At 36.0% G+C, this 23,366-nt stretch overlaps 3 protein-coding genes and 1 non-coding gene across 6 annotated transcripts; 3 read left to right on the top strand and 1 right to left on the bottom strand.

Moving 5' to 3' along the window:
- Nucleotides 1-326: 326 nt before the first annotated feature.
- On the top strand, nucleotides 327-3,710 carry LOC110747612 (UDP-galactose/UDP-glucose transporter 2-like). The gene is made up of 8 exons (XM_021947763.2): nucleotides 327-586; nucleotides 705-859; nucleotides 1,402-1,430; nucleotides 1,544-1,745; nucleotides 1,854-2,096; nucleotides 2,214-2,315; nucleotides 2,844-2,951; nucleotides 3,067-3,710. The coding sequence occupies exons 2-8, from the start codon at nucleotides 734-736 to the stop codon at nucleotides 3,310-3,312; spliced, it is 1,056 nt and encodes a 351-aa protein (XP_021803455.1). The 5' UTR covers nucleotides 327-586; nucleotides 705-733; the 3' UTR covers nucleotides 3,313-3,710.
- A 2,452-nt stretch (nucleotides 3,711-6,162) lies between these two features.
- On the top strand, nucleotides 6,163-13,097 carry LOC110747863 (Pleckstrin homology (PH) domain superfamily protein). Its single transcript, XM_021947942.2, has 9 exons — nucleotides 6,163-6,340; nucleotides 7,382-7,533; nucleotides 7,851-7,938; nucleotides 8,288-9,023; nucleotides 9,565-9,618; nucleotides 10,377-10,474; nucleotides 11,547-11,672; nucleotides 12,045-12,134; nucleotides 12,666-13,097. Exons 1-9 carry the CDS (start codon nucleotides 6,284-6,286, stop codon nucleotides 12,783-12,785), a joined length of 1,521 nt encoding a protein of 506 aa, XP_021803634.1. The 5' UTR covers nucleotides 6,163-6,283; the 3' UTR covers nucleotides 12,786-13,097.
- A 694-nt stretch (nucleotides 13,098-13,791) lies between these two features.
- Nucleotides 13,792-13,863, top strand: TRNAG-UCC (transfer RNA glycine (anticodon UCC)). Its single transcript has one exon. It is a non-coding gene; the product is annotated as a tRNA-Gly (tRNA).
- A 246-nt stretch (nucleotides 13,864-14,109) lies between these two features.
- On the bottom strand, nucleotides 14,110-17,960 carry PEPKR1 (phosphoenolpyruvate carboxylase-related kinase 1). 3 transcript variants are annotated; one of them, XM_021947741.2, is made up of 5 exons: nucleotides 17,826-17,960; nucleotides 16,497-17,321; nucleotides 16,094-16,390; nucleotides 14,825-15,244; nucleotides 14,110-14,602 (listed from the first exon to the last, which is right to left on the bottom strand). In XM_021947741.2, exons 2-5 carry the CDS (start codon nucleotides 17,083-17,085, stop codon nucleotides 14,340-14,342), a joined length of 1,569 nt encoding a protein of 522 aa, XP_021803433.1. In that variant the 5' UTR covers nucleotides 17,086-17,321; nucleotides 17,826-17,960; the 3' UTR covers nucleotides 14,110-14,339. The 3 variants fall into 3 exon arrangements, with proteins under 3 accessions (XP_021803433.1, XP_021803441.1, XP_021803447.1); XM_021947749.2 differs by having other exon boundaries at nucleotides 16,497-17,318; XM_021947755.2 differs by having other exon boundaries at nucleotides 16,497-17,204; nucleotides 17,826-17,950.
- Between the last annotated feature and the right edge of the window lie 5,406 nt (nucleotides 17,961-23,366).

Here is a 23,366-nt window from a genome sequence, read left to right as displayed (position 1 = left end):
CTATAGAATTTTGTTCACCAAATAATACGCTAATATTTTTTTATGCTTACTGAAACCCATGTTTAACAAGATATTAACAGATAAAGTGATTTACTGGTGACCTGTGAACACATATTTTTCAATGACTGAGCACCTTTTTTGGTTAGGTAAAGGGACAAGAAAATTAACCCCCATTTAGTCATTGGTCTTTTTTGCTCCAGCTCTCAACGTAACCGTCAGGTTAATTTTACAAGTTGACCCACCAATGCCACCTCTGTTAAATTAATAACAAACCAGTGACCAAAAACCAAACCAAATCAAATCCAACCCAACTTCTCCGTAAGATATTTAATTGCCGGTAAACTCAAACACTATAAAATCTTCCAATTATACCGTGATTGGTGGTGTGAATCCAAAGGCTGCTTATTAATACCTTCCTGCTTTCAAAGCCTCTGGAGCTTCATTGCTAGGTGGCTACCTTCCCTATCAAAGAGAGAGAGAGAGAGAGAGAGAAATAGAGAGTTAAAACCCCATTAAAAAAATCTCGAACTCTCTCTCTGTCTTAGAAAAAGGGTTTAATTCTGCCTCTGATACTTTTCTTCTTCGTGTAAGAAACCGACCCTTTTCATAAAAAGTTGTGCTTTGCAGTAAAGAACAGCATGCAGAGCTGGAAGCTCTTGTTTTTGGTTTTGATCAGTGTCTGAAGTTTGTTGGGTTTTGATTAGATTGTGGGGTGCTGTTGATTTTCGACAAGATGAAGAACCAGGATCAAGCTAGGTTCCTGTTTGGGATTTCACTCTCTGATAGGCCCAGGTGGCAACAGTTCCTCATTTGCTCTTCTGGGTTCTTCTTTGGTTACCTCGTTAATGGCATTTGCGAGGTTTGTTTTAACTTCATTTGATCATTTTTGTTTGTTTTGAGATTAATTAATTCTTTCTATTTTTAAAGTTTGTGGTTGTTCTTGGCTGGACTCTAAACATTCTTCTATCTGCTTTATTTCTTTTTAAGTTTCTTTTTGTTAAAGTTTGTGATTGTTTAGGAGATCCTGGGAAAGAAAGTTAATTGGAATTTACAATCTTAGACGTCATGTTTGTATATTCTTCTGAATGGTTCTGCAGTGGTTTTTTATCTTTAGAAATGTTAAGGCAAAAGAAAAATCTTAGTTTCCTTTTTCTGTCATAGACTTTTCTCTGCTACCAAACAAAGTTTGGTAGAATGTTTGGTAAATACGAACCTTCATTGCCATTTCCTGGTTATGCCTCTCAAGTGTCTTTTTCCTGTTCTCTGTTGGGTGGTCTTAAATTCCTTGTCCTGCTTTTAGAAAGAATTAATAGTAATACTCATGGATTTTCTTTCTTTCCAACTTGAAAAACAGCCTTTATCTTTCTTATATATTAATTAACATGTTTACCTTAATCTCAGGAATACGTGTATAATCGTCTCCAATTCAGGTTAGTGGCCTTGCTCAATCTTATATCCCAATCTGTTTGGTGCTTCTTTCTTCTGTTGTTTCATCTGTCTCTGGTCTTATGTATACTTAACTTTATCTTTTCCAATTTTGCAGCTATGGATGGTACTTCACCTTTGTACAAGGATTTGTGTATATCGCGCTCATATACCTCCAAGGTTTCACCACCAAGCAAATGGTGAACCCATGGAAGACATATGTGAAGCTCTCGGCCGTTCTTATGGGTTCTCAAGGATTGACCAAGGGATCGTTGGCTTGGCTCAATTATCCTGCACAGATAATGTTCAAATCAACAAAGGTAAACTGTCAATAAATCTACATGATCTGCTTTGTGAGCCTTTTTAATTTTTTGCAAAGTCAATTAGGCCTCCCTAATTTATGACATACTGTGATTGTGAAAATTCAGGTACTGCCTGTGATGTTGATGGGTGCATTTGTTCCTGGATTGAGAAGGAGATATGCAATTCATGAATACATCTCAGCAATGTTTCTAGTAATTGGTTTGATCCTTTTCACCTTAGCAGATGCACAAACATCTCCTAATTTTAGCATGGCTGGTGTGATAATGATATCAGGTTCTCTAGTCATGGATGCCTTTTTGGGTAACCTGCAAGAAGCAATCTTTACCGTAAATCCGGATACCTCACAGGTGATCTTCAGTTCCTGTTAAGTCATTTCATGGTTCGTCAAATGCATATAAAATTTTGGATAAAACTGTTAACTTTTTGTCTTTATAATTTTCTGTTATACTTTTTGCTTTCTACAGACAGAGATGTTGTTCTGCTCAACAGTTGTTGGCTTGCCATTTCTACTTCCACCCATGATTCTTACAGGAGAACTGTTTAAGGCCTGGAATTCTTGTTATGAGGTAAGTGATGTCTAATCTTCACTTAATCTTGATTTCACAAAGAGTAGTATTGTAGTCAAGTCATTAATGGCATGCCCACCATGCCCATCTAATATGGAATTCATCATGGAGATCCATGACTTGATAGTTGACGAATCTCAGATTAATTCTCTGACATTGATCATACGTATATAATTCTGACATTGATCATACATATATAATATGGGGAGTATCAAATGGGATATCTCTCATTTGCATTGAGGTTTTTTTGAACTAAAGTTTTACTTTGAGATGATGGACGGATGATTCGATTTGATCCAAGGCGAAAATTGTTAAGAAATATGGATCAATCACAATTGTACCACATTATTAAGTGCTTTCCCTCTGATAGAAAATCCACACATGAACTTCACATGGTGGTTAAGTAAAAAATAATATTAGTGTTGCATCTGGACTGCCAATACTCTTTATGCTGTCCAATTGAAGGCTAATCTTTGTTGACTATATCTAGTTTCTTATATTTATTATGCTTCTGTCAATGTTTTGCAGCATCCTTATGTGTACGGCGTGTTAGTGTTCGAAGCCATGGCCACATATGTCGGCCAAGTATCTGTCCTATCTCTCATTGCCCTTTTTGGAGCTGCCACCACTGCCATGGTAATTTTCTCCTCCTAAGCTTCTTAAAGTCTAAATATCTATTATGGTAATTTTCAGCTGCAGCTAAGTTCATGATTTCAATTTTTCAAATACCCTTCATATATGTGTTATGCAGATTACAACTGCTAGAAAGGCAGTCACATTGTTGCTGTCATACATGATATTCACAAAGCCCTTGACAGACCAGCATGGAACAGGCTTGCTGCTTATAGCCATGGGGATCATGATGAAGATGTTGCCAGAACACAAAGCCCCTGGCAGAAGTGGTGTTGCCAAACATGGAAGATCTTTGAAAGCAGGGAAGAGTCCAGTGCCGAACGAAAAAAGATCAGAAGTTGAAGAGGAAAGGTCTTTGGTGTGAACATGAAGGCTGCCATTTTCTTTATTCTTGTTCTTCACGTTTTTAGGTTTTTTTTTCATATTTTTTTATAGAAAAATAGTTCCACGCATACTCGAAGATACAAGAAAGGTAACAACTTAACAAGAGAAAGTGAGGGGAATGTTGGCTAGTTTAGTCATCAAGGGAGAAAAATCATGACAATTGTGCTGGGGACAACTAGAATGGATGGGGAATTAGTTTCTTCCAAAACATAATGAGTTGAAGCCACAATAGTGGTAGAAAATGTACCTTGCATTTTTCTGTTTTGGGTGAGGAAACTAATTTCCAGGAATACCATTCTAGAAATCATGTAAATTTTGTGGTGAAAATGGTTTCACCAGTTCAAAGCATTTCAGAAATTGAATCAAATTTTCATAAGATATTGTTGCTTATGATTTTGTGTTACTATATGATTTCAATTTTCTTTATCTAGAGCACACCAATGGGTGGTGGGTGCGCAAATTCTTTATTTTTAGACACCCAAAGTTAAATAAGCTATAGTGTGGTACATACTCCAATGGTTCATTTGATTTTAATTAATAGCATAGAAGGACAAGAAAAAAAAAATCGAGGGATCTATCAATGTCATTAAGTGTTTCATATGGTGATGAATATTTTACCTCTTAATATCAAAAGTCTCACAAATGCCACATATTTATAAAAAAAAATCATTTTGTAGTGTGATATTTAGTACAAGTTCTAGCATGTGAGGCAATGATGATATATATTTGTTATGAGTTTGATATCTGATTTTGATTATTAATTTTATTCATTGTAAAAAGTATGTTTGTAAATATCTTATAAAAAAACAAAAAAGTAGCACAACATTAAAGAAGTTGAAAGAGCTACATTTTAGCATTGCCACACCACCCATTTCCAATGCAATCTCATACTCAAATTCTAATATTTAGGTCCAAAATAGTAAGTTATATTTAAACTTTGAATACGAGTTTTAAGTTATATTCATACCTCCATTATGTCGTCTATCTATATTATAATATGTGTACATGTTGTACGATGTGATCATACTATCGTAGTATTCTGTAATTTCTTTGTTCAATTTTGACCTAAATATAGGAATTTAAAGGTGCCCGATTTATCAAAGTTAATATGTTTATTATTCATTTCAATAACGACGTTTTTAAAGCACAAAATGCATAAAAGAGTGAAATTGCAATTGAATTCGAGTTGCTTACAAAAAAGACAGCAGCCGTTATCACAAAACGTCCTTGACGTTTACGAAATTATCAGATTGCATCCTTAAAGTTTTTTTGTATCACTCATGGTCCCTAACGTTAGTATGGATGCTCTTAAATAGTCCCTCTGTCAAAAAATCTGTTAAATCCAAGGATATAATCGTCAAATCAATCCAAAATTATTTTTTTAATTTCCTTCCCTTCTCTCTTTCTTTCTTCTTCTTCTTTCTCTTCTCTCTGCCAGATATCTATTCTTCTGCTTCTCTTTCTTTTCTTTTCTTCTTCTTCTTTCTCTCCGCCAGATATCTACTCTTCTCTCTCTCTCTCTCTCTCTCTCTCTCTCTCTCTCTCTTTCTTTTTTTCTTCTTCCTCTTGTCATGGGTGATTTTTTTCTTCTTCTCTTAGCTGGAAAACTGGGCGTTTCCCCCTTCTCTCTCCTCTATCTTTTTTTTCTTCTTCATTATCTGAGAATGATTTGGCTACAATGTGCTGGGGTTGGTTTGGGGCAAAAAGTCACGACGTCAGCTTCTATTGGCCTCTTCTTCCACCTTTGTTCAATTTTTATTTTTATTTTGGAAAAAAGCTGAAGAAAAAGAGAACAAAAAAATCCAGACAGAGACCCATTCGCTCCCCCCATCCCCTCTGTTATTTCTCCCCCGTGGCGTGAAGAAAAAAGATAACTAAAAAACCCCCACCGTAATATTGTATTCGTCTTCTTTTGTAAAGTTGACGGGACTGTGATCAATGCACAACCTTGGGGTTCTGGGGGTGAAACATGTGATTTTTGGGATGGTTTAACTGTACCAGAAATCAGGCCTAATATGCAGGGAGGCGAGAAAGGTCCAGACCAGTTCTGGAAACTCCTTAGTAAGCCTTTGGATCAAAGGCAACTGGGAAATAGGGGCAACATTCTAGAGGGGAGGAACCCATTAGCTTTGGCTCATTTTGGCAACCCTGCAAAGGATATGGCCCCAAATGTTAAATGCCCTTATGACTTCCCATTAAACTAAAATGAAATGAGAGTCTATATTCCAAATGTGGTATTTGGAGATGCAGAAGAAGTGAAGATGAAGAGATTTGGCAGCTTTTGGTTCAAACTTGAGAGTTCAAGAAATGGCGGATAAGATATTCCTGTATTGAAGACAGAGAGAGAAGAGATGAGGAATTTGGCGGAGAGAAAGAAGAAAAGAAAAGAAAAGAAAGAGAGAAAGAAGAAGAAGAAGAAGAGAAAGAGAGAAGGGAAGGAAATAAAAAAAAATATATATATATATATATATTTTATAATTTTGGATTGATTTGACCATTATATCCCTGGATTTAACAGACTTTTTGACCGAGGGACTATTTAAGAGCACCTATATTAACGTTAGGGACCATAAGTGATACAAAAAAACTTTAAGGATGCAATCTAATAGTTTCGCAAACGTCAGGGACGTTTTGTGATAATAAGCCAAAAAAAAAAAAAAAAAAGACAGCAAACAGATGGGAGAGTTCCCAATCGAAACAAAGACCCACGTGAAATGCTATAGTGGGAACCCAATCCAAAGGTCCCAATTAAAAGTTCGTTCCCCACCTGATCCAAAGGCTCTAACCAGCTTTAGTTTTTTTTCTTCTTTAAAATATTTTTACTGAAGGAACAAAAAATAGAAGGAAAAGGTTTTTGTTTTTCTCGTTTTGCTTGCAGAGTCTAGTCTGAGACAAAAGCAGAAATTTTTTGAAGAACCCTATTTCGCTTTTGAACTTGGAAAGCCCGAATCATGATGACGAAAGGGACGAAACGTTTCGCCTTATCGGACTCCAATCCTGACTCGGCCGTGAGTTGCACTTTTCCTTTCAAAAATTTCACCTTTTGTTGTTTTCTTGTTCGTTTTTATTAAAAGGTTCTGAAAACCCTAATTGCGAGTTTCTATTTTGCGTATTGAAGCATATTGGAGGCCATGTGTATTTGGGTTTTTCTTTTTGTGTCAATAAATTTCAAAGGTTTTAAATTTTAAGCTACTAAAGTAGAGCAGTTTCTGTGGAATTAGCTTATAGTGTTTGCATTATAGTTTAAGTTATGGGATTTTTATCAGTTTTTCAGATTGCCTTAAGATATTATTTGTTAAATATTTTCACTTTTGGTCAATAACTGAACTGACCAAGGATTTTGGGGCTACAAAAAGTGACAAAGCAAGAATAGTAAATTAAAACTAAGCGGTATCAAGACAATAAAGCAGATAAAATTTCTCACTTGATTTAGGATTTTATTTATCTATTTAGTTGGTGTATAATAGTTTTAGGTTAGGTTTTTGGGTTGCATATTCTGCCTCGAGTACCCTTTCAGGCTTTTAGTGTTGAATAGAATTCGATAATCAGTGACCATTCAGAACTCAGAACCGGAAGGAGGGTGGGGGGGTGCTTACAGTATTTAGTTAACCTATATGAGAGACTGGTCTTGCTGGAATTTTAATAGAACCTAGCGGTCAGTAGGTCATTACCATGTAATTTCCACCGTGCTGCCTTCATTTTGTCTCAAAGTAAGCGTGAAGACAGTAAGCTGAATTGAAAAAAGAAAAAAAGAAAAGGATGTGGGAGACATGCAGACTTTAGAAAGACAATTGTGCTTCCATTCTGTTTATTGAGGCTTGGAGAGGGGAATAAGGATGGCATGGTTATGGTAGAACTAGAAGGACCAGGGAGCAGATTTTATTGATGTCAGGCTTATTAACTTTGACTTGTAGTAATATTAAAGTTTCCCCTTTCAATAGGAAAATATGTATAATCTGTATTTATGGGAAGTGTATAAGTTAGGCTTTCTGTTGGAATGTCAGTTGTTGTGTTGGTGTTTATTATATTTCTCTTTCAACAATATGCAGTTCCGGAATAAAAGGATAATGGCAGGATCCTCATGTGATGCTAATAGGGCAGAGCCTTCTCAAGAGCAGTCGATAGATACACCTGTGTTGAATGCACATCGGGCTGCGTCATCACGGCAGCATGTGAGAGCTCTCAACACCCAATTTGCAAGGTCCACCTTATTTCTGTTTCTACAACTATGCTTTCATCATATAGTATGTAGTTATGTTAAAATTTCTTGTTATGGTTCCAACTAAATTCGTTTCTTTTTGTTGGCGCTGTTCTTCTTTATCAGATATGGCGTATGTATTTCCTTATATCAATGTGACTTGATATGCTTTGTTCTATATTGAAGTTTTTACAGTTTTTAAATGTCCTATTTGTTCTTGGAAATTATTTCTGCTAGTCAGATAGTCAGATTGTCTTATGTTTTGTGGACCTTTCGGAATTGAAAATGTTCTCTCTAAAAGTATGCCTCATTTTGTACAGTTGGGTACAAATGCAACTGAAAAATCATCCTGATGAACTTTGGGAAGATGGTCTCCGAGACTACCTAGCTCATGCTTCAAACATTATGGTAATTCCTTAGAACTTTATATCTGTTGGAAGGTTATGTATCCAGTTTAGGTACTTCTACCTTCTTAGCAAGCATATGATGCTTTAAACAGAGTTGGTTTACAGAAGCCAATTGGACCATATTTGATAATTGCTTGTTCAAGACCTCTATTTCCCTCCTAATTTTTTCCTTTGGCATGTTGGGTGGTGATGGCAAAGGTTTTCATCTGCATGCCCCTTTTTTCCTCTTGTACTACCATCAGTTCCCTTCCCCTTCTCCTGTTCTGAAGAAAAAAGGCTATCTTCAAGTAAATGTATGTCAAAGTTAGTTTTGTCCACTTATTATTTGTGTATTCACCCTCTTATTTCAGGAAAAATTCAGTGACGTCGTTAACTGGCTTAAAGTAAATGCTGGAAAAGGAGAAAATTTGGCAGGGGCTCCAACTGCTGAAAAGAAAATGGTGCCCGAGTCCACGAATAAGGATAAATATTTTCAGCCAAAACCCCTGTTCGCACCAGTTGGTACAACTGCTAACTTTGCAAGTTCTGGATTATACTCCAACAGCCAAAGCTCTGCAGGAGTCTTCTCCAACAACCACTGTTCCACAGGAGAATACCCTTTCCGCCAAAGGTCTGAAGGAGTATCTTCCAACAGTCAAAGCCCTTCGGGAGTATTCAGCAGCCAGAGCTCACCCGCTTTATGGAGTTCTGGAGTGTTCTCCAGCAGCCAAAGTTCTACTGGAGTCTTCACCAACAACCACAGCTCAACAGGTGAACTACCTACTGGCGAAAGTTCTGCAGGAGTATCTTCCAACAGCCAAAGCTCTTCGGGAGTATTCAGCAGCCAGATCTCCCCAGTTTTCTCCAGTGTTCAAAGCTCTGGAATATTTTCCAATACACAAAGCTCCGGAGTATTTTCCAATAGTCAAAGTTCTGTGGCATTCTCCAAAACTCCCAGTTTTGGGTTATTCTCCAACAGTCAAAGCTCTGGGTTGTCCTCCAATAGTCAAAGTTCTGCAACATTCTCCAGCACTCCCAGTTTTGGATTATTTTCCTACAGTCAAAGCTCTGGGTTGTCCTCCAACAGTCAGCCCCCTGCCTTGTTTGGTAGGTGTTTTATTGACATTTTTCATTTAGGGTGCTAATGGTCTTGATTTTTTTAGTAGTAGATCCAATTATAAATTGAGATTATGTGCTAAAATAATGTTTCAGTGCTAAAAAAGTATGTGGATTTACAGCAGAAACCCAAGTCAAGGAGTTCAAATTGCAGTTGAATCATTTTTATGCATAGAAATAACATAGTATAAGTAATATAGGTTATGCCCGCCTGGAGAGAACGCTGCAATTTTACAGCTTTTTCCGGAGTTTTATGATAAACTTGTGGATTCCAAAGCCTCATAAAGTTAGAAATTTATGTCTTCAGTTGATAATGGCTGCAAGTAGCTTGATATCATTTAATTCATTACTTGATTTCTGCCTGTCATTGATTTGTTGGTAGTATTATGAACATATTGCATCTTAATTAAAAGGTTAAGGAAAAACTGACACCCTTGAATATTTACCAGCCGTCCTCTTTTTGAGTAGAGTAGTGTTACATCTGTGAGTTCGATGTGTATTTGACTTCTTTTTTTTGGTTATTTGATACCAGGAACTCAAAGTTCGGTTCCCACAAAGCATGATGCGTCAGATGAAGCAGATGTTGGTGAGACAATAAAGTTTTTGCTCTTTTATCTTTATCCAAATGTAGTTATTTTCTTGATGAACAAGTTCTCAACTTGTTATATAGAAACATTCTCTGAGTGAAGCTTTTAAGCCTCCAATGTTTGGTTTGGATTTGGTTTGCTATAAATATTTGTGATTACTGAATGCCACCTCATTTTTGGTTCCTTTTTATCCAGGGCTCAGCATTTTAATCAGTTGTTAATTTGTCAATTAATTTTGTAAACTCGAAGGGCAGCAACATGAGGTGAAACAAAATATGTTTTAAGTTGGTGCACCTGTGATTTGAAGCTTGGAGACCGGTCAGTCAATGTCTTTGTTGGACGCATTGAGCCCTCCAACACTGACATGCTTCGTGGGCACCCAATTAGAAAAGGAATAGCCACCTCATTTAGTAAACCTGAGACAATCATATTTTTTTCTTAGTTTTGAAGACTATCAACAGACAAAGGAAACTCTTGCAATGTCAGGAGTTTACATATCATATTCAAATGCTTGTGTCTGCTCTATTGGATTTTTTTTTACAGTATGAAGAAGCTTTTCATGACTATGGTGGATGTCTTTAGTCAGGTTCATGGTCCAAGCTTGTGGACATATAGGGTTTGCATTGTACTACACCCGCCATGTTTATAGCTGTTAACGTTTAATGGTGAAGGTTACCTTCACTGATAATTGTAGGAATTATCTGGATATGGTCTTCTTGATTCTGTGTAAGTATTGAATGTTCTTTTTCTGGTTCAGAAAATGACTTGGAGCAACCTAGCAGCCCATCTGTGAAAAAGTCTGAAGAAAAGGGTGTTGTCCTGGTTCATGAAGTCAAGTGCAAACTTTATGTGAAGGTGTGGATATGAAATTTTGTATTGTTCTCTATTCATTATTCATGCTCTCCCCCAGTATGTGTGATAAGAATTATTTTAACTATTTTGTATGCTGGGACTAATTAAACTTCTTACTTGGAGTGATTTCCAAATATTCGTATTGAATTTTTTTTTTCTTGTATCTAACATGTAGTCTTTGTTTTGTTCAAAGTTTATAATAATGTGTGCTGGTATCGGTCCATTGATACTTCTTTCAGATTTTCCAAGTATGAGGTATATGAAGGTGTTATCATTTAAGACATCCATATGTGCAGAATATGGCCTTTAAACAATACGCTTTGGTAGACTTACACATGTGCATTGCAGCATCAGGACTAAGTTATGCATTTCGTATTTGCTGTCCCTAGTTTTGGGTGAAATATCTCATCCTTAAAGTTTTTGGCTGCTATAAATAATTTAAACTGTTGGGTTGCAATTAGCAATGCTAATTTGTGCCGTATGGCATCAGTATTCTACTGTGTTCCCCACCAAAAAAAAAAGGAATAAGGACATAGCTTATTTTCCAAAATTAAGTTCTACCTGTCGCTGTGAAATAAAAAGGAGGAACAGTTGTAGCCTTTACAAAATGAGTCTGTCTTCATGTATCGGAGGCTATGTTGCCTGGGTCAACAACTATAATGCTCCTATCAGGCTAATATGCATCATGATGATTGATTTAAGTTACATAGCAACCCTAGAACGTTTTGTAAGTTTTTGTATATGGTAATGTGTTAGGAATTTTAGTATGTACTCATGTGAAGTTATTAAAATAATTATGCATGTCATTTGTTTCTCGTGCAAGCTTAACTGGCTGTATTTGTGGTCTGAGATACTTCCATCTTTTGGAAATTTTTGTGATGCTATTTATGTCTATTTCACATCTGCACGATACCTTTGATGGTGTTTTTTGTTCAATGTTTTGGCTATCTTCTTGATTGCCGCAACACATTTTTTCTAAAATCTGGCATTCTGACATTGTATGTGCCAAGCACCATTTGTAACTTCACATTTCCACTGACTTTTTCAATACCCTTTTTCTTCTGAATATGTCCAGTCAAGTGATCCAGCAGATAAAGATGCATGGAAAGATAAAGGCACGGGGCAGCTATCTATTAAATGCAAAGAGGGTGTCAGCAAGGGTACAAAAGAATCAAAACCAACAATCATTGTTCGAAATGATGTATGTTTCCTTATACACATATATGGTTTCAAATATTAAAATGCAGTTTGACACTTTAACATTTGTTCTTTTAATTTTATTCTGTGCTTTAGGAAGTGAGTGTGGTGTTTAGTTAGTAGATTTTCTTTGATTTGAGAAAGCAAGGAATCTTCATTTCTATATCTTTCTTTCCCATTCCTTTTTTTTTTTGGTGAAATTCTTTCCCGTTCCTTGAACACATGTAAATAGCATACCTTTTTTCTATTTCTGTTGTCCCCTTTTCATTGTTTGTAGTATGGCATATTATTTATCTAATGGCGTCATGATGAACTCCTTGAATTAGAAGTTCGTCTTCAACTGAAGTTTCACTTTGTATACTATTTACGATGGCAGGTGGGGAAAGTGCAGCTTAATGCTTTGTTATATTCAGGCATCAAGACGAATCTACAGAAGAATTCCATTGTTGCAATATTCCATACTATGGTAATACAATGCTCGTATTTGGATATTCAATTAGAATGTTTGGTCAATTTAACTGTACAAAGAAAAAAAGTAAGGCAGGGTTATGGATTAAACACCTAGCTCTCAAAAAACGCCATTATAAGCTGTTTGGCTGCAAAAAGGGAAAAACACGGAGTAGCAGTTAGGAGTTATTCTTGATTGCTTTTCTCTGGGATTCTGGGGTGGTTAGCTGATCCGTTGATTAGGTTTAATCCTCGTAGATCTGAGAGAAATACACACGCACATATTCTGTAGGGAAATTTGAAATAGTTGTTTTTGTGTATCAGTGTTATGTTTTTGATTCGTTTTGGGAAGGAAAAAAAACCATTGTACGTGTCTGATTAAAGAATTTTAGAGAATTGTATTCTTTTTAACCTGCATATATGTGAAATAAATCTTTAAAAACAAAAATAGATCATCCTGTCTCGGTCAGTAGTGGGGCTTAACTGACTTGTGCACAACTTGTAATTCATGTAAGGCAACAATGATTGCAATTTCTCTTGGCTTTTGTAGGGTGAAAGTGATGGAAATGATGGTAGTGCTGTGGCGCGTACCTTCTTGATTAGGTTGAAAACAGAGGAGGATAGAAACAAACTTGCCACAGCAATCCAAGAATATGCCCCTGCATCCTGAAAGCGAGTTGCAGTACCGTACTGTGAGCTACAACAATGTAATAGCGTACTACTAGAAAGGATTCAAATATTTTTTTTTCACTGCTATTTTTGAATTTTGCAAGGGCAGCTTTGTTAGCTGGCTCTTTTCCTGACGCTCCGAATCGAGCCGAGGGTCGTTTTTCATGTTAGTCTCAATAAAGTTAGTGTGCATCTTTAAGGGGCTACCAATCTTGTACCATAAGAGAAGAATGATAGTGCTCATGTGTTGCTGCAAAGCTATATTTTACGCTCTTTATTCCATTACTTATCAATTGCTGGATTACTGGGCCAACTTTTTGTCCTTGAATGTACCCTCTCCATACTTGTTATGCATGTTGTGGGTTTAAGTCTATGTGCAAGGTTGGTGCTCTTCTTTTCTGCAAAATGTTTTTTCGACTTGCCAACTGCGCTTATTAGAGAGAAGGAAGCAAAGGGGTTCCTCGTAGGCTCGTTTGGTGCCTAATATTTGATTGGATAACTCCCTATGTTTAAAGTATGCTGAAGGAAGAAATGAAAATTTTTGACCCAGTTGAAGGTAGAAATGGAAACTCATGAAAAAAACTTGGATCTGGATAACACCACCTTATAACTTGTCCCTCTTAATCCCACCAAAATGATTTGCCCAAAAAAATATCCCACTAAAATGGAAAATCATTTATACCTTCATTTCTTCCTTCAACATACTTTAGATTAAGTGACTTATCCAATCCAATCCTAGACACTAAACGAGCCCAATATATATATAAACGCTTGAACTTGAACCCATCATCTCCTTTGAAGCTACTACTGTGGTTGGTTTGTCATAAAACTGAAGAAACATAAATATAGGAAAATTGTAACTTCTTGGTGTTTGTTTGACTAATTTTCTTAAGGTTTGGGTAAGGTATTTTACCTTTAAGCGTTGGAAAATCTGATAGCTTGTTTAGGCTGTTGAAGTTTAACCTGTTGTCAGTTATATAAGAAACGGGGGATTGTTTTCCTGTATTGCGTTTGTAGTCCAACGGTTAGGATAATTGCCTTCCAAGCAATAGACCCGGGTTCGACTCCCGGCAGACGCATATTTTTATAATTTTTGCTTGATTTGTTAACGAGCACAGCATAAATTAATATATCAAGATCTTCTGTTTTTTTTCTTTCTTAATTGTGTTTTAACATTTGAGTGAGCCTACTAAACCAAATGGTATGTACTTAGACTGAAATTTAAATTTAAATATTCTTGAATAACTAATCAGAGGCCATTTGACTTTTTTGCTTTCTTTTTCTTTTTATAGTCTGTCACATACATTTGAATGTTCTACACAACATTTAGAAAATCAATTACTTTAAAAATTAGAAAAGCATCATCACCCTATCTTTTGCACCACAAAATTTAAGGCAAAGATGCCTCTATACATACACCAGAGAGTTCAGCTCTTCAGATTGATGATCAAACAGACCTTCACGAATTTGTGTATGTCCCATTTTACATTAGGCATATCATTATGTTATAAATTATGTGCCCCTCATGGCTGGTCTAGACACTTGAACCGGTCTTCTAGCAGACAAGTGACAATCTAAGAGATGGGACTGTGGGAATTTGTGTGCATGACGCCCAGCGGATGACTGATTCGGTCATAACAAGATTTAGCTGATCAAGCTCACCATGTCCAATTGTGTGGTTCCTCTTACTGTGGATCCCAGCAACCCTAGACGACCCATTTGTTCCACCTCTCCGGAATTCTTTGCGCTCTATTTCTTCACCGTCATGCTTAACAGGCGAGCAATCTGACAGCATTAACAGCTTCTCTGCACTTGACTCTGCATATCCAAACAGAAAGAAACCAATGAAAGATTTAAAGGATAGCTATATATCAGTTTCCCGAAACAAGGGAGCTAAATATATAATGCAGATTTTTGAATAAGTACTGCATTAAGACAACAATGAGACATGCCGAAAGCTATCAGCATTAATCTATTATTTTGCTATTATAGCCAGCCTTCTTGAATAAACAAATGAGCCAGGAAAAAGGAAATGTTTACCTCCATAACTTGCATCCAACATGGACATATTGGTTGTAAATCTCAATGATATATCTCCTTGCGCTACTGAAGAACTTGGACTGAAGAAGGTAAAGCTTGGCATTGATGGAACTGGTGAAGAAAACTCAGCTGCACTTGGTTCATAGCAGCTGCTGAAAGAAAAGCCTCCAGATGCAGGGCAAAGACTACTATTGCCTACTAGGAAAGTAGAGAAAGATGATTTGCATGTGAATGCAGGTGATTGCCACAGTTCCACATCACCAGCTGTGGGTGACCCATCACTGAAGCTAAAGTCCTGATTCCTATCAATAAATGGGGTAGAGAAAGAACCTCCACCCACTTCCAGTTGTCTGCAAACTTGGTTGTCCTGCTTGTACGTCTCTTTACTCGCACATGCACAACTTTGCAACCATGGATGAGCTGCATTACCAAACACTATTAAGAACAGAACTTGGAATAAAGGTCTAGAATCAATATTCGAGCAATGTGAAGATGTGGACTTTTCATGGACAGTTTCTAGAGGATTAAATTCTTGTGTTGGATTAATCAAACTGAAAAATAAACTGCTTAAATGCACTGTAAACTCAAGATTGACGAATTTGTAAATTTAATAACTTGCAGGAAAGTTGATTATAACCGTACTCCCCCCTCTCTGTAAAATAAAATTAAAAAATTAACAATAATATCAATGATAAGCACTAGAGTCCAAAGCACATAATTGTGTCGCTACTGTCCAAAAATTCAACTTCAAATTATAAAGCAAATTTTATTTAATCATATCCTAAACCACAAGTTTAGCTTCTGAATACAGAGAAATGATATGGAGTCTTTTACGGTGTGTTTGGATCTGTGGAGTTTAAGAGTATTAAGGAATGTTTAAAAGATGAAATTTAAAATAAGAGATTCAAAGTTCTAGATTTATAAACTTTCTTGTTTGGGAAAACTATTAGGCATCATAATGGAATTTCATTACAGAATCTAAAGTTTATCTTTAAAACCTTTCATTATTGTGGGATTTTGGAAATGACACATTCTCAGGTAGAATTTCAAGTTGGAATTCATGAGCCACAAATTCCAAGTTTATTTCCACATAGAATTTATTAATGTCTATGTTTACGAACCCAAACAAGGAAATTAGCACATGTCATTTCATAAATTCTGATTTTTATCAAAATTCCAAGTTTATTTTCCTCATCCAAACACACCATAAGTGATTATTACAGATACAGGGTACAGACTATAAAATTTAACAATGACACAATGACGTACCTAAAACCTGTGCAGCTGTGAGCCTCCTGGAAGGATCGACGCAAAGCATTTCAGCAATCAAGTCCTTGGCGGACACAGATATATGACCCCAAGGATCCGGAGGGAACCATAGATCTGCAGCTCTTACAGCATCAAATATTCTTGACTTAGTCTTACCCCAGAAAGGAGGTATCCCACTAAGAAGAATGTACAAAATAACTCCAGCACTCCATACATCTGCAGACTGGTCATAACCTCCTGTAAGCACCTCAGGAGCTATGTAAAATGGACTTCCAACAGTCCCATGCAATTTCTTCCCTGTTGATACAAAACATCCAGGTGAATAAAAATGATATAGATATGTAAGTCTGGTAGAAAGACCTAAATATAAAAATGTAAGAAGATGAGATGAAAAAAAATTCACCAGGTTTGATGTAGGTTGCAAGACCAAAGTCTGCCAACTTAATTGGTGAGGATGAAGAAGTTGTAGCCAAGAGAATGTTTTCCGGTTTCAAATCTCTATGAACAACGCCATTCTCATGGCAATACTTAACAACTTGCATCAGATGTCTAAAAAGAACCTGAGCATCAGTTTCTGAGAATCTTCCCTGCTTCTCAAGGCGGTGAAAAAGCTCCCCTCCAGCACATAACTCCATCAATAAATGCACATAATTTTCCTCCTCGTAAACTGCCTTGAGATTTACAACATTCGGATGCCCAGACAACCTAGACAATATTTCAATCTCAAGCTTGATGCTGCGAGCTTCATCATGTGTGACCAATTTATCTTTGGCAATAGACTTGCAAGCTAAAACCTCACCAGTAAACTTATCTGAGCATGCCCTAATGACACCAAACTGTCCCCATCCTAATTGCTCACCCAGAATATACCGGTCTTTCAAATCTGCCACTTGGGATGCTTCCAGAATTGTGTCAAAAAGGCTTGCCACTCTGTAAGAATTGCAGAATTGGTTTGAAGGCTGGCTAGTATCGTTGTTGTTGACTGTGTCCATAACCCAATAGTATCCTTAACTCTCAATATCACAATTCAGCATAGTAATTAGCCTGGTTCTTAGAACAAAGTTAAGACCCTTTGCAAAAGGGTCCTCTGGCAAAAACCCATGCTCAAAATCTACATCCAAAAGAAGCTTCCCACGTCATATAGTCATATACTCATGATGCACGATATGGTTTCAGATCATAAGCTCTTTACTTCGCACAAACCACAACATTCGACATCAATCACCTACTGCATAACATAAACTGATCAAATTTCAGATAAATTTCTGAAATCCCATTTAGTTCTGGGCATTAATCCCACATGAAGTTTCTTTCTGTTGGGTGTTAAGCATCAATGCTATTGAAACAAGTCCACCTCTCAAATTTGACAATCGAGAAATGAATTTACAGTTCAAACAGGCATAGGCTCATCCACCACCTTATATGTTTTCTAACCCAAAGTCAAAATACCTTAACCATTCAAAACGAAGCATAATATGTATTGACCAGTAAAATTGAAAGCCCAAGAAAAAAGATACGAAAGAAAAGCAGAACCCCATGTATAAGCATAAATCCCATAACCCAAAAATTCAAAATTTTACACTACAACAAACCCACCAAAACAACCATGCAAGCTCAAGCTCAAGCTTTTCTGAAACACTAACAAGAAAGAAAACACATGAAAGAACTCACATTTTGCAGCAACTGAGAGAGAGAGAGAGAGAGAGAGAGAGAGAGAGAGAGAGAGAGTTACCTGGTTGAAGAGCCACTGTAGAACTGCCCGTTACAGCAAAAATCTCCAAAGTCCAAACCAGTTTCTCGGCTTCTCACTTGTTTCAAAAGTTCACCTTTTTCTGTGTAACCGGAAACCGGGAAAACCTGTTTTGATTTCAGTAAGTAAAATAGTATGCAAAATTCCCTTTTTAAAAGCAAACAGACGCATCTACGCTAAGCTCCCACAATAATTAGCCAAATAAAGTTTACACCTTTCACCACAGGCAGCTGACACGTGTCCCTGAATTTCAATTTGGTCCCTTGGAAGACATCTTATAATTACCTATATGTCCCTACACAGAGCAAACACTATCATGTGCCAATTGATAAGCTCTCACGCATTTGCCCTATATTTTAGTGGAGACAGCATTTGCCCTACATGCATTTTGCCCTATATTTTAATGCAAGGAAGCTTCTCTGAATAATTTGATACTTTTTTTTAATTTATAATTATTTTATATAAGTTCGATTGTGAAAGTGGAATATTTTAGTGGGAGAGGAGGCATAATGGGCAATAGGGTTGGATTTGAAGGTATCAGATGGACCAGCAGGGGGGGACCCACAAGTGATCTAATGGCCAGATGGAAATGATGTTGTCAATATAACATGGAGCATTTGGTGACAGTGAGACCAAACCACATAACATACATCATTTGATTATGCCCCCCAAGTGGGTTTGGTAGGTAGGGTATGTATGGAGTGTAGCAAATCTAAGTTTCAGGTCCCATATTATTTACGGGAATTTATGTTGGTAGATGAGGAAGGGAAGAAGAATGAAGAATCTAAGCTGTTAATTTGCTGTCCACCCACGAGTATATGGGCTTTGCCTTAAATGGAACTTTTCATATTATCAATGTTTTTATAAGGTGTTTTTTTGTTTGGATGAGGATTGTGTTTCACAAAACCAGTTGGTGTCTGTAGCTTTTTTTATATTCGAAATGGATAATAATACCATCACAACAAAGTTAAAAAAGAAAAGAGTTGACCAAGGCCAATGTGTTTGGACTTCAAAACAGCCTCACTTTGAATAGGTTTGGAACTTGGAATTTCAAATGTGAAGAAAATGCATCTAGAATATCAAAATTATTAGCGTGAGGGAAACTCTGTATGAATGTTTTCCAAAGATTGTCTTGCAATCAAGTCAATGTTTTGGAAAATAAAAGGAAAGGAAAAGTTGAAAAGTGGCAAATAGAAGTTGTATGAGCCAGGAAAGATTCCCCCAAAAAACCTAGGGTTAAGATTTTCATAACTCAAATTTGTAATAAGATTATGCCTTAGCAATAATTGGATTAGAATGTCAAGTATTTGACATATAAATAGTTTTTTTTTTTCTTTAAATCGTGATTGAAAGTAAGAAGAATTGAACTATTACCATGAATGTTCTACTTTTGGAGCTTGACCCGGCATCAAACTATAAGTAAACAAATTGGTCATCTTTGTCAAGGTTTGAGGATTGAATTATATTCTATTTTTTCACATTTGAATACGCCAAAACACCAAGTCAATCTTGACATCAACAAAAAGAAAAAAGCAAAAAAAAACATTGAAATCGATCTCTCCCGTCCCGTGTCTATGTGGAGGAATCGTTTATGTTTATTGTTTTTTATTTTAATTGTTATTTTTTTCTTGGTGACCTAAACAAAGTAAAGATGAGCTCTATGCCTATGTGAACAACCTTTTCTGCCGTAAGTTAAGAGCTCGAGAAACCTAACACTATAATTAAAATCATATAAAATGGCCAAAGTATGTAAAAGTGAACTATCAAAGAAAAATAAAACTATATAAAATTGATATAAACAAATATAAATTGTGAGTCAATGCTATTCAAGGCATTTAATTTGACCTAAAGTCGACTGCAATTTTTTATTTTTTAACGAAGTTTGGTCACATCAAAAAGACAAGCTGCAAAACATAATGCGGAGAGGGTCATTATTACATGTTATTAAATTATTTTTTCTTCTTCTTAAATTTCCTTTGTTTCTTTATTTATATATTCATTCTTAGCATTAATTATATAAATAAATCTTACACTATTTAATTTTAATAAACAAACTCAAAAAAGGGCAATTGGTCCTTTTGAATTTAATTTTTATTATTAAATTACTTTGTGAAGTAGAACAAGCGAATAGGTTACAAGCGTAACCTAGGAAAGAACATAAACCTGGAATCCACAAGAAAATTCTACTATTATTTGATAAAAGATGAGTTGAGACCAACCATACACGAAGGCTATCTAAATACATCAATCTCACCCTTTACACTGCACTGAGGAGTTATTGAAAGATAAACAGTAAATACACGAAAAGTTGAAAATTAACCATAACTTTTAAATGCTCTTTGGAAAGCCCAAATGATCTCAGAAGCCCAAAATCCACCAATGGACTCGTAGTGTCATTCCATTTTCCGAGGTATCATGCGCCCCCGATTGGAGCTCGAACACCAAATATGTAAATTCCTATTGCGTTCTTTTTCCACTCTTCACTCCAATTCTTCTTCAATTCATTCAGTCATTTGTTCTACATCACTTTGATGCCCTATTGAGTGTTTTGAGTTTTTATTTATTTATGAGATTTTAGGGTTGGGCTTGTTTTAATAAATTAACGGTAGTTTTGTAATTTATAAGATGTTCGAAGCCTCTTTGTTATGTTGTAAATAAACTTTTTGTGTGTTTCTAAAGTCCATTTCATGGAGGGTTTTTTAAATTATAATTTAGGCCCTTATATTAGACATAATAGTGAAACTCCTTGATTTCTTTGTGGCACTTGGGGGAATGACTAATCATCGCCAATTTTATTTGGTGAATATGGAGGCACATGAAGATGAAGTTAGGAAAAGAAGGATGTTGAAAGGGCAACCCAGCAAAGCTACAAGTTGGGGTTAATTGGCTCCCTATTATGCAATTGCATCTAAGTTAGGATGACAATTTTGAAATGAGGACAAACAAGTCACAAGAATATATAAAACTGACACGTTCAATTTTAGAAATAAATATATCGCTAAACTCATAATTAATTTGTTAAGATGATGCATCATGTTCATATTATGTCATTCTCATTGATTGGCACAAAATTCACTTAGCAAATTACAAAAATTAGCCCTATCAAAATAAGGTAAGCATGTGAATTGTGCCATTTAACAAATATTTTGTATGAGGCCAAACTAACACAATTTGGTCTCTTGTCATATTTGTGTCCTTATGTTCCCCCGTGCATGTTTGGTAAGTGAGAGGGTTGTATGCCAACCAAGTTTGGCACTTCTTTTTAAAACCAAAAAAGCAGAAGAAGAAAAGTTTGGCACTTTTGAAACAACAAAATAGATCCTTGACGTCTTCCATGTTCTTCTTGGTGCGTGCACAGCTTTCCACAGCACTAAACCGTACAACACATTACATATATAGACATCTTTTTTATTTGGTCCAAACAAATGTAGACATCCTTGGCCCTACCTTCTCAAGTTTATATGCATGGTACATTTTGGGACGTTCTTCAAAAAAAATTTCTTCATCTTCTTAATCTTAGTGTATATTTAATTCCGAGGTATTGCGGCTCTAATTATGTTTTATTAAGTAAATTTGTATTCTTTGTGTATCTATTTCTCTTCATATCATGATTGTTGGATTTTATTCTTATAATTATGGTATGGTTCACAACCTAGTTTAGGAATATTCTTTACTCTTAAGTCGGGCCGTGACATACTAGCAGTATCACATAAAAACATATTTTAGTTATAAACCATTAGTGCCAAGAAATAATATGGCAAATTTTGGCCTAATTCTCTCGAGATCAATTCATTTTGTGGAGATGTTGTACCCATTTCAACACTTTTGTGGCTTTGTACTATGTTGTATTTCTCAAGCATGTGACTGCTTTAGTAAAGATATCTGCAAGTTGATCTTTAGATTTAACAAATGGTACCTCAATAATCTTTGCCTCGAGTTTCTCCTTGATGAAATGTCTGTCAACTTCAACATGCTTGGTTCCATCATGTTGCACTGGATTATGTGCGATGTCTATTGCGGCTTTGTTGTCACAATTCAGTTGCATGTCATGTTTGGGTTTGAACCCAAATTCCCCCAACAAATTCCTTATCCAGGGTAGCTCACATACTTCATGTGCCATACTTTGATATTTTGCTTCAGCACTTGATATTGACACTACTTTCTGTTTTTTTACTTCTCCAAAAGACTAGATTGCCTCCCACAAAGGTAAAGAATCCATATGTAGATCAATGTGAACCTCAACATTTAGATGGCCATGTCGTGAGAACATTCAATGTTTGGAGCGAAGGTTAGTGATGGGTTTGTATGACGACTGCTGTTGCGGAAGTGATTGCTAGGGTTAGGTCAAGAGACAGTCATGATCGAATGCTCGGATACCATCTCAGATTGGGCGAAATAATATTTCATTGATATCCCAATGTATAACAATAGGAAGAATATATATATACAAAGTCTAGGAAACCATTCTAGGAATGTAATTATGAGCGTATAATCTTGTAGAATCAAATAGTTGACTTAGACTAATTAGGAATGTACAATTCATTTGACACCATTTCTTCAATAAATACTATCCCTTTGTTTCAAAAATAAATAAATAAGAAAGGCAAATTTAACCAAAAAAGGAAGTCAAATAAAGTTTCTTTGTTTTGTTTGATATAAATGATATTCTATTTTAATATAATATAAACTATAAGGAGGGGAATTCGAAGTCGAGTGCACAATGAGAAGTATATTCGCTCTAACCAACTTGAGTAATGTTCATGCGAAATAAAGTATTTCACAATATTTGATGGTAAATAAATTCCAAATATGATGTGCAATTCATTAAAACTGACCTAATTAACAAGAAGCATCTCAACAGTTCGCACAAATCTGCTCACAAAAAGAACAAAAAGTATCGACAAACAAATCTTTCAATTTCATGTCTCTTTCTTTTTTCTATATTTTGCTTTTCTAATAAAATCTACCCTCTATAATTGTCTGACAAAATTCTAAAAAGGCCTTGCCAATTATAGCAGAGAAGATTATCTGCTTTGCACCTACCTGAGCCCTCAGGATTCCTCTTTATATCTGTAACCACTGCATGATCGCCACGTGGCTAACTTTCGTTATTTTCCTTGTTGGCCGTCTCAACCTTCTTCTGTTGGGTCATTATGAAGCCCTGACCACCGTTTCCAACTGTCATTAATACTTCTCCATAAATATTTTTATTAATTTTTTATTACTGAATTCTTTTTTTTATTATTTAGATTTTCAATGTCTTCTAGGATGGAGTTGCAATATAAAACGTGCGTGTGGGGCCCTTTCAGTTTCTATTTTATTTTATTTTGGTCGAAGGGGCCCTTTCAGTTTCAGAAGCCAACTTTCATCGCAAAAGTATGCTTTAAAAAAAAAAATCTAATTTATGACGAAAGTACTGCCGGGGCCCACTGATGGCGTGGAACCTCACTGCCACGTGCATTGACGTCTTTGCCCTCTGACTATTGTCTTTTAAGTTTTAACTCCCGTGGCATACGACCTAAA

The sequence above is a fragment of the Prunus avium genome, chromosome 5 (genome assembly GCF_965620075.1).
Source record: "Prunus avium chromosome 5, drPruAviu1.hap1.1, whole genome shotgun sequence".
NCBI classification, from domain to species: domain Eukaryota; kingdom Viridiplantae; phylum Streptophyta; class Magnoliopsida; order Rosales; family Rosaceae; genus Prunus; species Prunus avium.
The sequence above is the reverse complement of the archived record's forward strand: the minus strand, read 5'-3'. Positions and strand labels throughout refer to the sequence as shown.